The 15,865-nt window shown below is 37.2% G+C and overlaps 1 protein-coding gene across 1 annotated transcript in view; it reads right to left on the reverse strand.

Moving 5' to 3' along the window:
* Positions 1-7,478: 7,478 nt before the first annotated feature.
* The window catches only part of LOC150087198 (uncharacterized), a 137,900-nt gene continuing 129,513 nt past the window's right edge, over positions 7,479-15,865 (reverse strand). Inside the window, exons 11-12 of the mRNA XM_090372407.1 lie at positions 9,754-9,898; positions 7,479-7,682 (exon numbers count right to left, since the gene is read on the reverse strand). Of these exons, the coding sequence (XP_090228533.1) occupies positions 7,479-7,682; positions 9,754-9,898 (349 nt within the window). The remainder of the gene's footprint in view (positions 7,683-9,753; positions 9,899-15,865) is intronic.

Genomic DNA, 15,865 nt, shown 5'->3' on the forward strand with positions numbered 1-15,865 from the left:
CAGACACTTGATCTAAAACACTGATGGATCCAATATCTTTCTATTTCAGAAGATCTAGGAGAATCTAGGTTGATCTGCCTCCCTAAAATCCACTCATGAATATTTTCTCGATGGTAAGCCCTGTTACATAGCTTAGGTGGCAACGAACAAGCAGGGTTGTTCCCTTCAAAATGCCTGGTCAGCGTGAAGAGGAAAAAATCAAAACCCTCCAGCACATGACATGACACACATCAAAACCAAGACTTATGGAAGTGAAACTTGGCACTCAACAAAAGAATGGAAGAGAAGCTGAAAACTGCACAACAAAGAATGGAACGAATTATAGTAGGAATCAGACTGTTAGATAAGAAAAGAAACATGGATTAGGCAGTAAACTCAAATAAAGGACATTCTTATAAAACTAAAGAACTAAAATGGTCTTGGACTGGACACAGCTAAAATACATGATGACAGATGGACTAAGAAAATAGGCGCCTCCGTAGCCAGGTGGGAAGGAGCAGCAGTGCGTAGCACATGCTTCTTGATAGACTGGGGTTCGAGCCTGTCACCACCAAATACGAGGATGCGGAAAGGTCAGGGAATGACCACCGCATATCCCGGAGCAATATGGCCTTAGTTGCTAATGCTCCTAAAAACCAAATAACTAACTAAGAAAATAACAGAATGGTACCCAAGAAGAGCAAGAAAAAAACCTGGAAGACAACAACAGAGATGGACAGATGAAATTCAAGAGTTTGTGGGTAGCAAATGCATGACCATTGCACAAAACAGAAGTAACTGGAAAGTTGCTGGAGAGGCCTTCATCCTGCAGTGATTGAAAATGCTAATGATCATGATTTTCTTGTTTAAAATTTCATGGGGGGAGAGATTCAAAAAAAAATTGTCTAAAAAAACCCTTTAGGGGGTGCAATAATTAAAAAAAAGTTGAGAAACATTGATCTAGACAAGACCAGTAATAATTCAGACACAGCATGGGTTTGTTAAGAGAAAGTCTTGTCTGACAAATTTGATTGGATACTATGATGTGGTTACAAAGGAACTGGATGCAAAAAATAATTTAGATATTATATGCTTGGATTTTGGGAAAGTTTTTGATACCGTTGCACATGGAAAACTGCTGTGTAAATTGGAGCAGTATAGTATTAAAGGCAAAGTTGCTACAATGGATAAAAGGGTGGTTGAGTAGGAGAAGACAGAAGGTGATAATCAATGGGCACTGCTCTTCATGGACTAATGTTATTAGTGGCATTTCCCCCAGGGTTCAGTGTGGGGCTCACTGTTGTTTCGTATATTTATCAATGATATTCATGAAGGTATATAAGGCTTAATGTTGAAGTTTGCAGATGATACAAAAGTTGGCAGGGTTGTTAATGGCAGTGTGCTACTGCAGCAGGATCTAGAAAAGTTGGGCAGATGGGTTGAGAAATGGAAACTGAATTTTAACATTGACAAATGCAAAGTACTGCATATCAGTAGCAATAAACCCAGAAAAACGTACCAACAATGAGGTACGTTTTTCTGGAAGTAATTGTGAAGACGTGGAAAGACCTGGAAGTAATTGTGAAGTCAGATATGAAGTTTTCTGAGCAATGCAGACAGGCTGCCAGAGCAGGTCATGGGGTATTGTGAATGATACAGAAATTTTGCTAGTAGGGAAAAGGAGTTGATTGTCCCTCTGTATAAGGCAATGGTCAGGCCATGCCTTGAGTACTGTGTACAGGTCTGGAGGCCTCATTTTAGGAAGGATGTAGATTTGCTTGAGCATGTACAGAGAAGGGCAACAAGATTGATGTGGAGAATGAAGGGGATTCCTTCATCAAGAAAGGCTTAAGTTCTGCAAATTGCAGTGGCTGGAGACTAGGCACCTGTGAGGTGATCTCATTGAGGTGTATAGGGCCTTGAATGGGTTGAGCATGCTGAATTCTGATGGGATGCTTCCACTTGCTCAGATTACGAACTTGAGGGGACATAAATTCAAATTAAGGAAAGACAGTTGTAGAATAGATGCTTGGAAATTTGCCTTTAGCCAGCAGGTAGTTGATTGCTGGAACAAACTTTCATCTGTCATTGTAGAAGTTGATAGCTTAAATAAATTCAAGGAGAAATTAGACAAACTTTTAGAGGGAATGGATGTGTGCTACTTATGAGCGCATACAGCTGATGCTACTTATGAGCTCATACACTTGCTTTCTTGCATCACATGCTTCTACTACTACATCTATTCAAGGCTTTAAACACCTCGATCAGAGCTCCCCTCACATTCCTGGTCTCGGGGTGCTGCAATTTGCAGAACCGAAACCGTTTTTGGTAAGAGCTCCCTTTTGTTCCCTTCACCATTCCAGCAGATCTACACCCCTTCCTAAAGTAAGGCCTCCAGATACGTATACAGTATTCAAGATGTCTATGGTCTAACCTTATACAAAGGGTAATCACCTCCTTATCCCTGCTAGCAAAGGTTCTGTATAACATTGACAAAACACCATGAGATCTCCTTGTAGCATGTCTGCACTGCTCAGAGAATTTAATATCTGACTGCACAATTAACCCCAGGTCTTTTTCATTCATCACTACCCAGTTGATCGTAAGTTACTCTGGGGTTACTGCTACCTTTATGCAGTACCTAGCATTTGTCAATGTTAAACTTCAACTGCCATTTCTAGGCCCAATCAACCCAATTTTCCTAGATCTTGTTGCAGTAGCTCACCCTCGGTTCTGAGGGAGCTACTCCAACCTGCCAATCTTGGTATCATCTGCAAACTTAGACATTAAGCCTGATATACCTTCATCAATATCATTGATCAATATTGAAAATAACAATGGATCCATTTTAAAACAGGTGATTTTACAAAGTAGCAAATCTGCATTAAATTAGTGGAGAGTGCAACTTTTGGAGGGCCTGCAGGTAAATTGAGTTTAGCACATTGTCATCATATGTTGACATACATCAGGAGTCTCAAATATGCACCTCACAGGTAAAACCCAACATGCTTGAAATTTGGGGATGCCCACAAAATGTTAAAAATGGCTTTGAGAGGAAGGGTTTTACAAAATAACGCAATAAAGATTTAAAAGAGACACTTGTTCATCAAGGATGAAAGTTTATCATCGCTGTGACTACTGTTTACTTTGAAAAACTAATGTCTCAATCATTCACGTTCTGATCAAGAGTGATCAATTTTAATACAAGGTTTGGGAATGTGCATGTTCATGATCCAAGTTTGTGCCTCATTTTCAATTTCACTGATGATCATGGAGAGCAGAGTTCATGCATGTCAGACAGTTGTCAACATGCTGATGCTAATCTACACTTTTTCTTTCATCATTACTAGTGATGAATCATGGGTATATGGCTATGATTCCAAATAAATGATTGGCTTCTCAATGGAAGACTCCATCTTTTCCAAGGCCCAAAAATTGCAAGGAAATGTCAATCAAATCTGACTATCACACTTATATTTTTTGACTCATAGGTCACTGTTTATTGTGAATTTTGTCTGTACAGTCAAACAGTGAATGTGAAATACAACAAAACAGTTTTGCAATACAGTTCAGAGCAAAAAAACAACCAGAAGAATGGGCATCAAGGATGCTTCCACCCTGATGGTATTCATGTACATTTTCTGTTTTCCATTTAAGAATTTCTTGTGGAGCACTCCATTACCATTGTCTTCCCACAATACTCACCAGATTTAGATCCCTGTGATTTTGTTTTTCAAGTTTAGCCTCCTTGAAAGGTCACAGATTTGCAACAGCTGAGGAAATTATTCAGATTTATGCAGTTTCTGTGATAGAAACTATTAGCAATTCCAAAAGAAGGCTGTCCAGAAGTTGCAGAAGCACTGGAATTGATGTATACAGAGTTAGATGCTACATCAAAGGAGATCCATGTGAATAGCCAGTAAACTTCATTTCCCAAACTTTTTGATCATACCTCTACAATATTTGAATTGCAGTATTGTCTCCCCCCCCCCCCAAAAAAAAACAAATACAAAAGACATTAAAACCTATAGTAGCTGTTACTGTATATGTTGTAGGCTGAGAAACAAAAGGTACTTGTTGACACCATGTTTGAATTTCTGTATACTGTAATTTGTAGGAAATATATGAGAAGGAAAGTTGTTACTGAAGTAGAAGGGATATATGAAGAAAAGAAAAAGTTGGTTCTGTAAGTTTGAATTTGAGTGAATGGTTGCAGCACGGGTTTAAACTGGTTTGGAAAAGAGTGGGGAAATTACAAATGTCGATTCGGGAGAACAATGCCAGTAAAAGTATCTATTGAAAAGGCATCCAGCTGAAACTGAACATCTGTAAGACAGAGTGAAGAAACTTTATAAGAGAAGTAATTAATTAACCTGATCCCCATCTTTTGAATGGTCTAGAATCTTGAGAGAGGTTTTCAGAGCACCACACCAGATGTAGAAACAATATTCCATGGTAGGACAAATTTGAAATTTTGGATACTATGATGTGGTCACAAAGGAACAGGATGCAAAAAATAATTTTGATATCATATATACTTGGATTTCAGGAAAGCCTTTGATACTGTTGTACATGGAAGACTGATGTACAAATTGGAGCAGTATGGTATTAAGGGCAAGTTACTGCAATGTATAAAGGGATGGCAGAGAGTGGTAATAAATGGATACTGCTCTAAATGGACTAATGTTATTAGCGGAGTCCACCAGGGTTCGGTGCTGGTCTCATTGTTGTTTTGTGCATTTATCTGAGGAAACCTAGCCCTGCCATTTGTGCAGGGCTAGGTTTCTCAAACTGAAAGGTGGAATGCAAAATGCTAACATCAGTTATGAAGGTATATCAGGCCTAATGTCCAAGTCTGCAGATGATACAAAGGTTGTTAATGACAGTAAAGACAGTATGCTACTGCTACAGGGTCTAGAAAAGTTAGGCAGATGGGCTGAGAAGTGGCAACTGAAGTTTAACATTGACAAATGCAAAGTACTCCATATGGATAGCAGTAACCCAAGAGAAATGTACCAACTGTGTGGTACTTCACTCAGGGAGGTGGAGAATGAAAAAGACCTGGGGGTAATTGTGCAGTCAGATATGAAGTTCTCTGAGCAGTGCAGATGGGCTGCCAGAGCAGGTCATGAAGTTTTGTCATTGATATATAGGAAGTTTGCTAGCAGAGACAAGGTTGTGATTATCCCTTTGTATAAGGCAATGGTCAGGCCACACCTTGAGTACTGTATAAAAAGCCTGGAGGCCTCATTTTAGGAAGGATTGAGTTGCTGGAACAAGATTGGTGAGAGGAACAAAGGGGTGCGCTTACAAAGAAAGGCTTAAGTTCTGCAAGTTGCAGCAGCTGGAGACTAGGCCCGTATGAGGTGATCTGATCGAGGTGTATAAGGCCTTGAATAGTTTGAGCAGGCTCAATGCTGGCTGACAGGATACTTCTGCTTGCTCAGATTAAGAACTTGATGGGGCATAGATTCAAATTGTGGAAAGACAGTTGTAGTTGATTGCTGGAACAGACTTCCATCTGTTTTTGTGGAAGTTGATAGCATAAATAAATTTAAGGCTGAACTAGACAAACATTTGGAGTGACTGGTTGGGTGATATGGGAAGGTTTTTTTTTTTTTTGGCTGATGCTGTTTAAGCTTGCTTTCTTGCATCATATGCCTCAACTAATGCTAATGTGCAAAGGAACAGTAGACTCTTCATGAAATATAAGACAAAGCTGAGTTTTAGGACTGAAATTAACTAAATTATCGTTGTCCTATTGGAGAATTACCCGGAGATCTGCATTTAAAGAATTGGTTGTGGACATTCAAGAAGTTGAAGCCATTTGTGCAGGACTAGTTTTCTCAAACTGCAAGGTGGAATGCAAATTGCTAACATCAGTTATGAATAGGATTTGTAGTAAGTGGAAGAAGGTTATTAATATAAAGGAGGGAAAAATAAAACAATTTTAAGAAACACCAGCATTAGTAGCAAAGTTAAAAACACAGACCCATCACCTGCAGTGAACGATCAGAGAGAAAAATAATACCCAGTGCAAAAAAAAAGTCGGAAATCCATATGATGGGAGATAGTGTAGAAGATGTTTGTCAAACACAATCAAAAGCCTTAGAAATATCAAGAACAATTTCTTGAATTTCATTTCACCAATTTCTCCATTGAATATGCCCAAAGATAAGTAACATAAGCCAGTATATTACCCACTTCATTGGAAGCACCAACAGAATCTACATTGATCACTGATCAGACAGTAGGTTTCAAGATAGTTTAAGAGCAGTTAATGGATTTCTTCAGAATTACTTCAGAAAGAATAGTGGTAAATATAACAAGGCAATAATTGGATGGGAGAGATTTTTCATCCTTTTTAGGAACTGGCTGGTTATTGAGAAAATTTCCATGTAAAAGAAAAAAACATCTGTGAATTGAGAAAAATTTGATATAGTGACATGGAACGCAAACAAGCCCAAGAGCATAGGTTTTGAGAAGTAAAAAAATGCCATCAAGACCTGGAGCTTTCTTGGCATCATGGCTAAGAATCCTTCTGTCAGAAAACCACAGGAGCCACTGGGTAGAGTGCCACAGTGGGTTATGTTAGGTGGAAATTTACCAAGATCATCATAAAGATTTAGTATAAAATTAAAAATACTAGTAAGTCAACTTTATCTTTAGCTGAGGAAGCAATAGAACTATCAGATTTTAACAGAGATAGGAGTGCAAATGGCCAAAAGTAGCAGCCAGTAGCTTTAGCAAGAGACTAGAAGGCTCAACTACCATTTGGACAAGAAGCAAATTTTCTACTCAGCTTATTTAAAATTTAGTTTGATTGAATAATAACTGTTTAACAATTGTTACAAACTTTAGTGCAAGCAGAAAATTAAGCTGGATGCAAGCCAACTATGATGTGCTGTATTCTTATCTTGAACAGCATTAGTGTATTTATAAACCAAGGTTTAGATAAAGAATGAAGTTTTAAGGTGGAATAGTGGTTCTCAAAGTTTGGGAACCTCTAATGTAGAGGTTCTTTTTTTTTGGGAACCTCTACTGGATGAAAATTGGATTATGCAAAACAGTGAGTTTCTTTTAAGAAATTTTGAAGCTTTAATTTCTTTTATTGTTTAGTTTGGTCCAATAGTTGGCATCCGAACTATGTTAGAAGAACAAATATGTATTATGTGCTTCATTCATTACAATCAAAAAATTTTAAAATGTGATGCAGGCTATCATTTCTTGTTGGTAAATATTACATTAGTTTGTTTTTCTATGTATCTATGAAAAACTAGTTATTTTATCAAAAAATAAAAGCTGAAAATTTTTTTAAGCTTCTAATTTTTCCCAGAACAGAAAGAGAAAAATTTAATTCTTATACCTGTATTTATGAATTGAAAATAACAATAGGTACAGGATCATTCAAATATGATTGTGCTATTTTTCAGATGTGATGTAATACCACACCATTGGATTAAAACTGAAATAAGCTTTATCTGCAAAGCTAGCTACTTTTAATTTGTATAATGTAAATAGCCATCATTTTTCTTACCATTAGCTGAAGAAGGTTCATTCAGAGTACGTGCCATTTCATTTTGAAGATCTAAAACCAGAATCTCTCTACTGAGGGTCATCTCATTTTCATCTTTTTCAGTGTGCTGTGATCGCTTGCGTCTACCCCAGGACTCAGTTTTCTCTGAACCATGATTGCAAATAACCTGTAAAAGAAGATGTGATAAATGATTATTAATATATCAGAAAACCTGCCCACACCACAGCCAACACTATATTCTTTAAAAAACTCACCTCCAATTTTGTTTGATGCAAGAACATAGAATATTAAAAACTATGAGCTAACAATCTACTACCACCTTCACGAAGATATATCTCTTTATAGTGGATTGTTATTCCACTAAAATCCAGTTGGAACATGAAAAAAAAATATCAAAAACTCTAATAAGGAGCTTTCAAATTTCCATCTTCATGGACAAAATTTATGCCTGAGCAAACAAGTTATCTATAATTTGGCAGTAACTTTTGCTGTTAAAATAAAACAGAACAAGAAATGATTAGTTACTGTCATTCATAATTTATACAACTGCTAAGCTCATCTGCTTTCTTTGCAAATGTCCACTGTAGCAGCTTAGTCAGATACACTGATGTCTGCTGCTAATTTGGAGAAGTCTAAGTATGATTCCAGCCAACAGCTGGAGAAATTTCTAAAGTCCTCTTCAACTGATGCCACAGAAATGCAATCTCAGGGAGAGAAGCAGATTCCCCCATTAGTTATTTTGAACTTCTCATGCTGCACAATACATAAATTGGCCCATGAACACACACACACACTTCTACAGACAAAACATATAATATCAGTGTAGATACACCATAGTTAACCCATAAATTTGAACTACGTAAGTAGTGTAAATGGCATCATCATTTTAATTGAATTTCATATTGTGGTTTGCCTTCACAACGAGATAGTGGGTATTGCACTACTTCAAATAAATAATGCTTCTCTAGTAAAGAAGACTACTGTTATTTATTTTCAGGGGATACCTAACATGACCATTTATTTTTTTCCTCAAAATGGGACACTACTAATTTTTAGGTAATAGTATGTGTATTCAAGAAAACGCATATTTCTTCATAGTTTTTATTTTATTAATGAAAAGAACAGGAATGAAGACGTGAAAATAAATAATTTATGTGGTCTTATATTTTTCTGAAGAACAAATTTGCTTGAGTATATTTGGTGTTGATTTCAAATAAAAATGAAATTCTTGGCAGGATTTCTTAAAATTTACTTTGGTAATTAACATTGCTTTAAGAACTGCAACTTGCAGCTGTGTTTTTTTCGCTCATCCATAACTTTTTCATAAAAGAAAAGACCCTTTCTACGGGTGCATTAGTGCCGGGCATACATAAAATATATTCAATAATTATACGAAAATTCATATGATTCAAATTATTGGTGTGAAAGTGTTTGACCAATTCCACCCAACGACTTTCGGTTAAAACATTCCCAGTGTTCCATTCTGTCACTTTTTGCAGTGTAATGTAGTTAGAAATAAGTGAATACTCATCAAATACTTCTATATCTTGGTTACAATTAATAAATCCCTTTTCAATCAATACATCCATTACACTTTGAATTTCTTCCCACGTAGGTATTTTGGTTAAATACCAAAAGAAAATGTGGTTAAATTTTCTTTTTATTCTAGAATTACTATAAAATCAAAAGTTTTTGCTGATTAACTTTTTATGTTTAGAATCACTTTTCAAGCTGCCTTTTTGACTACTACAGAATCTTCCTTATGTAAGATACTCAATGACAATTTTCACACTGTTAATCCATTTTATTTTAATAAATGTAGCAGCAGTATACGATATAGTATTTTATATTTTTGTTTTCATTATCTTTAGAAGACATAAATCCTTGTAAATTAACATAATGCTAAAAGTGCAACTTCCTTACACTAGCTCAAAAAAAAAAAAAAAAAAAGTCCACTGTAGATTTGTAGGACCTTCTTCACAGCACTTATCTTCAATCGTATGTTAAAGTTCACCTTTACAAAAGGAAATCAAGGTGAACATGACACTGAACTCAAGAGTGAAAGGAATTATATAAAGCTTTAACTTTCTTCACATTCAATATAGTCTACATACATTTGTTTATTAATTTTATTTTTATTTATTTTTTTTTTAATTAGATAACTCATCTGCATTTCATTTGATAAAATCAAATCAAAAATATAAACCAATATATGAAAATTGAGGGATTTCTCTTACTGGTTTACATGTGCCAATACAGTATTTGACATTGCACTGGAATATAACTCCATAGGATTCTGTGAAACGAAATGCCTCATAGCTGCTTTCCAATGCATGCCCACGCTCACGAAAACGTGGAAATATTAATGGATCAACAGAACACCTGAAAAAAAATATTGCTGACATTACAGAGTTGAAAAAAAATAAATAAATAATAGTACTAGGTATAGAAATAATAAGTGTATATAAAATAAGTATAGTAATCATCCTGCACAGCACAAGTAATGTAAGTAAATTCCTATAAGTTCTATTGGAATCCGATGGTGAATGTATCCTCATGAAGCAACTGATAAAACTACTGAGGGTGCCTCTTCTCTCCATTATATTGCAAAGATAAACTCAGTAATACTACAGTTTAAAAAAAAAAAAAAGAAAGAAAAAAAAAATTCTTCCAAGATGATGTTGGTTATAGGATAATTACAAGAATTTCTGATCAAGAACCATTCCAGCACAAATATATATTGACATCCTATGAAAGTAAAAATGTAGATAACATTAAGGTATAGTAAGTTTAAGCCTAAATTTCTGATCTGCCTTGCTTTCTTAAATATTTTGATCTACAATCACCTGCAAATAAGCTTTCAGGGATGGCCAGGCCCGGATTGTAATTTTTGTAGGTCCTAGGCACTTTTATTCTGAAAAGTGGAATAAAATATTTCTTATAATAAATTATACTGTATTAACACACTGACTGCAAATTGCATCTTTCGATATAATGCAAGTATAAGCAGTTGATCAGAGCAGCAGTGCATGCATGTATGAACATGTATAAACATCTATGACTGTTGTCTAATGCTTATCTTGTTAAACTGACTTGTTTCGTAGAGTTAAATGTAAATTGTCCTGTTCAAAACAGTTTTACTCACAAATATGTACATGTGAGTTATATGTAAAGAGATTTTTTTGTACGTAAAGAGATTTTTTCATATTCTGATTCTAGAATAATTTATTGTGTTAACTGCATTTGATATGATTTAAAATGTCTGACGGATATATGCGAAAACACGAATATGGTTATGAAAAAAGAAAAAGGTTTGGGTAAAATGAAGATTCAACTCCTGCATAAGTTACACACAGATCAGTTTTCAGTCATTATTCGTTATGTATCAAAAAAAGTACATGTTTGTTCCCACTGAAAAGCATGATGCAAAATATCTTTTTGACACTGTAGCATCTGTTCTTGATAAACATGGAATAGATGTAGAAAATTGCAGATCTCAGTCATATGACAATGCTGCTAATATGAGTGGGATGTATTCTGGAGTCCAAGCCAGATTCAAGGAAGTCAACAAACTAGCAGTATAGGTGACATGTGCTTCACACGGTCTTAATTTAGTAGGGACCACATCCACAGAAAGCTGTTTGGCAGCCATTAATTTTTTTCGGCATTTTACAGTCACTCTACACATTCTTTGCAGCCTCATCACAAAGATAGTCTAAATCGAGTACAATCTAGGTCAAAAATTTATCAGACATAAGATGGTCATCACATTACAATGTTTTTTTTTTTTTTTTATGAAAACCCCAGACACGAGAGGTATTAGAACCTATAGTACTTAGTACATGCTTGGGTTGGAGATTGAGAAGACAAGAGAAGATATTTGTTTACATTAGACTTCAATTTCTGTCGAGTTATGAAGGAAGGTTGTTCCACAAAACGGCAGCTGAATGAATAAATGAGTAAGATGAAAAGTTGGTTCTATGAGTTTGAAGTTGGACATTAAATGGATGTTGACTGGTGGTGGCACATGTTCAGACTGTTTTGAGAGAGAGAGAGAGCAGGAATTATAGAACCAATTCAGAAGTTTGTTTGTTATTTGGTTTTTAGGAGAATTAGCAACTAAGGCCGTATTGCTCCAGGGATATGCGGTGGTCACTCCCTGACCTTTCTGCATCCTCCGTATTTGGTAGTCACGGTCTCACACTTCTAGGGCTAATCAAGAAGCATGTGCTACACACTGTTGTTCCTGCCCACCTGGCTACAGAGGTGCCCCAATTCAGAAGAACAGTGCCCATGGAAGTATCTGTAGAAAAGGCATGCAGCATAAACAGTATGCCTATGACTCAGCGAGTGGAGAGACTCAGTTAGAGATGAGTCATTAATTAACCTAACTACCCTATTCTGAATGGATTCTAGAAGCCTGAGAGAGAGGTTTTGGAGGAACCGCCCCAGATGTGGGAACAATATTTCATGGTACAGCAGATTTGCGAAATTGCAAATCTGCCCTACCATGTTTGTACAGAGTGAACAGCTGTTTGGAAGAAAGTTAATGCCGAAAGCAAAAGAGAAAACAAAGTTTTTTAGATGCAGAGGAAGCAATATTTGAAATATGCTTGTGCCAAGAGAGATCAGAAGTCAGAGTAATCTCCAAAAGAGATATATCAACTTGCCTAGAGTGCCTAGATATATCAAATCGGAGTGTCACCAAAGATAAGCACAGGAGCAGAAGAATCCTTTTTGCGAGATATAAGACAAGACTGAGTTTTAGAAGGATTGAAATCAACTAAGTTATTTTTGCCCCACTGCAGAATTACCTGGAGATTGGCATTTAAGGAATTGGTAGCGAATATTTGAGAAGTTGAAGCTGATTGAGCAGGGCAAGGTTTCTCAAAATGGAAAGTGGAATGCAATGTGTTATTATCGGCAAAACTATGGATAGGATTTCCAGTCAATGGAAGAAGGTCATTAATATACAAGAGGATAAGAGTGGGGGGAAAGAAATGAACCTGGGGGCACCAGCATTAGGGGAGAACTTAGAAGACAGAAAGCCATCCGCCATCACCCTCAGTAAGCGATCAGAGAGAAAACTGGATAACCAATTACAAAAAACTGTTGGCAAACCATAAGATGGAAGCTTGTTTAGAAGACCTTTATGCCAAACATGATCGAAAGCCTTTGAGATGTCAAGAGCAACTGCTTGTGTTTCACCGAACCTTTCCATTGAATTAGTCAATAAATTGGTAACATAAGCCAGAATATCACCAGTGGATCAACACTGACAGAATGCATATTGGCGATCGTTGATCAGACAGAATGTTTCTAGATAGTTTAAGAGTTGGCGGTTAATTGATTTCTCCAATTACTTTAGAAAGAGTAGAAATAATTGCAATGGGACGATGATTGGATGGGAGGGATTTGTCACACTTTTTAGGAATTTGCTGGATATGAGCAAATTTTCAAGCAGATGGAAAAAAAACCTTTGGAATAAGAAAGTGAAAAAGGGCAGCAAAGAACAGGAGTAAGTTCATGAGCACAGGTTTCAAGAACAAGTGGAGAAATATCATTGGAACCTGGAGCTTTCTTAGCATCAAGATTCGTCAAAATCCTTCTGACATCCTTTTAACGTAAGACCAAAGGAGGCATTGAATGGAGCATGTTGGGAATGGTGGGAAGTGTTTTACCAAGATCCTTAATACATGAGTTGGAAGAAAAATGGGATGCTAGCAGGTCAGCTTTATCCTTGGCTGAAGTGACAACAGAACCATCTAGTTTGGACAGAGGTGGGAGCAGAGATGGGCAAAAGTTGCAGCCAATAGCTTTGGCAAAAGACCAGAATGCTCGGCTACCATTAGGGAAAGAAGCAGTTTCCTACTATTAGCCTGTTCAAAATCTAGTTTGGACTGATTAATAACTGCTTTACAATTGTTGCGAGCTTTGGTGTAGGCAGAAAATGAAACTGAAGAATTAGAAACAAGCCAATTACGATATGCAACGTTCTTCTCTTGGACAGCCTTAGCACATTTATTGGAAAACCAAGGTTTAGATAAAGGATGAGATTTTAAAGTGGAGTGTGGGATAAAGGATTCCATTCCTGCAAGAATAATTTCACTGACACGATCTGAGCAAACATTGACATCAGAAGTTTTGAAACAGTAATCCCACCAAGGAAAAGAAGAAAAGGAATCTTGCAGGTCAACCCATTTTGTATTCTTGTAATGCCAAACAATACAAGGTTGGGAATAGCCAATGAAATAAAGGCTCCATTGGAGAAGAGACAATCACCAGTTGTGATCTGAGATGCCTAAAAGACCACCCACTTCAACTGTGTACTTAGAAGGGTTGTTTGCGAGAAAAAATTAAGCGTGTTGGCTGTATGGTTAGGATTGTCCGGTATTCGACAGGACAGGAGGGGAGGAGGGGTTATGATATTAATTAAGAAACACATAAAGTCAAAGGAAGTGTTCTTATCATGTCAGATGAACTAATGAGACATATGACAGAGAAGAAATATGCATGGGATACATACAAATTAATGCGTGACACACAAGCCTATGATAGATACAAGTTGATCTGTAGCCAAGTTACAAAGGAGGTTAGGCAGGCGAAGGCAGATTACGAGAAATCACCTGACAAGGGATGCAAAGAAAAACAGCAAAGAGTTCTTTACTTATGTAAACTCTAGAAGGATGGGGATGAATCAGATTGGTCCACTTGATATTGATGGCTCAACTGTTCATGATCCTGCTCATGTAGCTAACAAACTGAATGAATATTTTGTATCAACATTCACACATGAGGAGTTATTCAGCGAGGGGAATGCCAGAGGTGTATTCAACTCTGGCAGTAAGCTAGAGAATCTTGTAATAACTGAGAGTAAAGTGGAGGAGAAATTGTTGAAGATAAATACAAGAAAGGCACCTGGTGTGGATGAGATCTATCCAGTTATATTAAAGGAGGCAGCAAAGGAAGTAAGCAAACCCTTAGCCATAATTATGAGAGCTTCCTTGGACTCAGGGGAAGTACCCATGGACTGGAGATGTGCAAATGTGACCTCAATTCACAAAGGAGGATCAAAGGGTGACACAAGTAAGTATAGACCTGTTAGTTTAACTTCAGTTCCTGGAAAATTAATGGAGGCACTGGTTAAAGAAGCACTGCGGGATCATCTAGACAAGACTTCAGTTGTAGCTCAGACACAGCATGGTTTTGTTAAGGGGAAGTCTTGCCTGACCAATTTGATTGGGGGGATACTATGATGCAGTCACAAAAGAACTGGATGCAGGGAATAACTTTGATATTATATACTTGGATATTAGAAAGACTTTTGATACTGTTGCACATGGAAGACTGCTGCACAAATTGGAGCAGTGTGGCATTGGAGGCAAATTGCTGCTATGGATAAAGGAGTGGTTGAGGGGGAGAAGACAGAGAGTGGTAATCAATGGACACTGCTCATCGTGGACTAATGTTATTAGTGGAGTCCCTCAGGGTTCAGTATTGGGTCCATTATTGTTTTCTGTATTTATAAATGATATTGATGATGGTATATCAAGCTTAATGTCCAAGTTTGCAGACGATACAAAGGTTGGCAGGGTTGTCAAGGACACTTCTGACACCATGCTACTTCAACAGGATCTGGAAAGTTGAGCAGATGGGCTGAGAGGTGGCAAATGAAGTTTAACATTGACAAATGTAAAGTACTACCTAAGGGAAACAGCAACCCCGGAGCAACGTATCAACTCTGTGGTACTACACTGACAGTGGTAGAGAATGAAAGGGACCTGGGGGTGGTTGTGCAGGCAGATATGAAGTTTTCTGAGCAGTGCAGATGGGCTGCAAGAGTAGCTCATGGTGTATTGTCGAAGATATATAGGAATTTTTCTAGCAGGGATAAGGAGGTGATTATTCCCTTGTATAAGGCAATGGTCAGGCCACACCTAGAATACTGTATACAGGTCTGGAGGCCTCATTTCAAGAAAGATGTAGAGATGCTGGAATGAGTACAGAGAAGGGCAACAAGATTAGTGAATGGAACAAAGGGTTGCTCTTAAGAAGAAAGGCTTAAGTTTTGCAAATTACAGTGTCTGGGGACTATGCACCAGCGAGGTGATCTGATAGAGGTGTATAAAGCCTTGAATGGTTTGAGCATGCTCAATGCTGGTGGGATTCTTCCTCTTGCTCAGAATAATCACCTGAGAGGGCATAAATTCAAATTGAGAAAAGACAGATGTAGGATAGACGTGAGGAAATTTGCCTTTAGCCAGCAGGTGGTTGGTTGGTGGAATAGACTTCCATCCCTTGTCGTGGAAGTTGATAGCCTAAATAACTTTAAGGCTCAGCTGGACAGGT

The sequence above is a fragment of the Mastigoproctus giganteus genome, chromosome 4, assembly GCF_048544385.1.
Source record: "Mastigoproctus giganteus isolate SK-2022 chromosome 4, ASM4854438v1, whole genome shotgun sequence".
Classification (NCBI taxonomy): Eukaryota; Metazoa; Arthropoda; class Arachnida; order Uropygi; family Thelyphonidae; genus Mastigoproctus; species Mastigoproctus giganteus.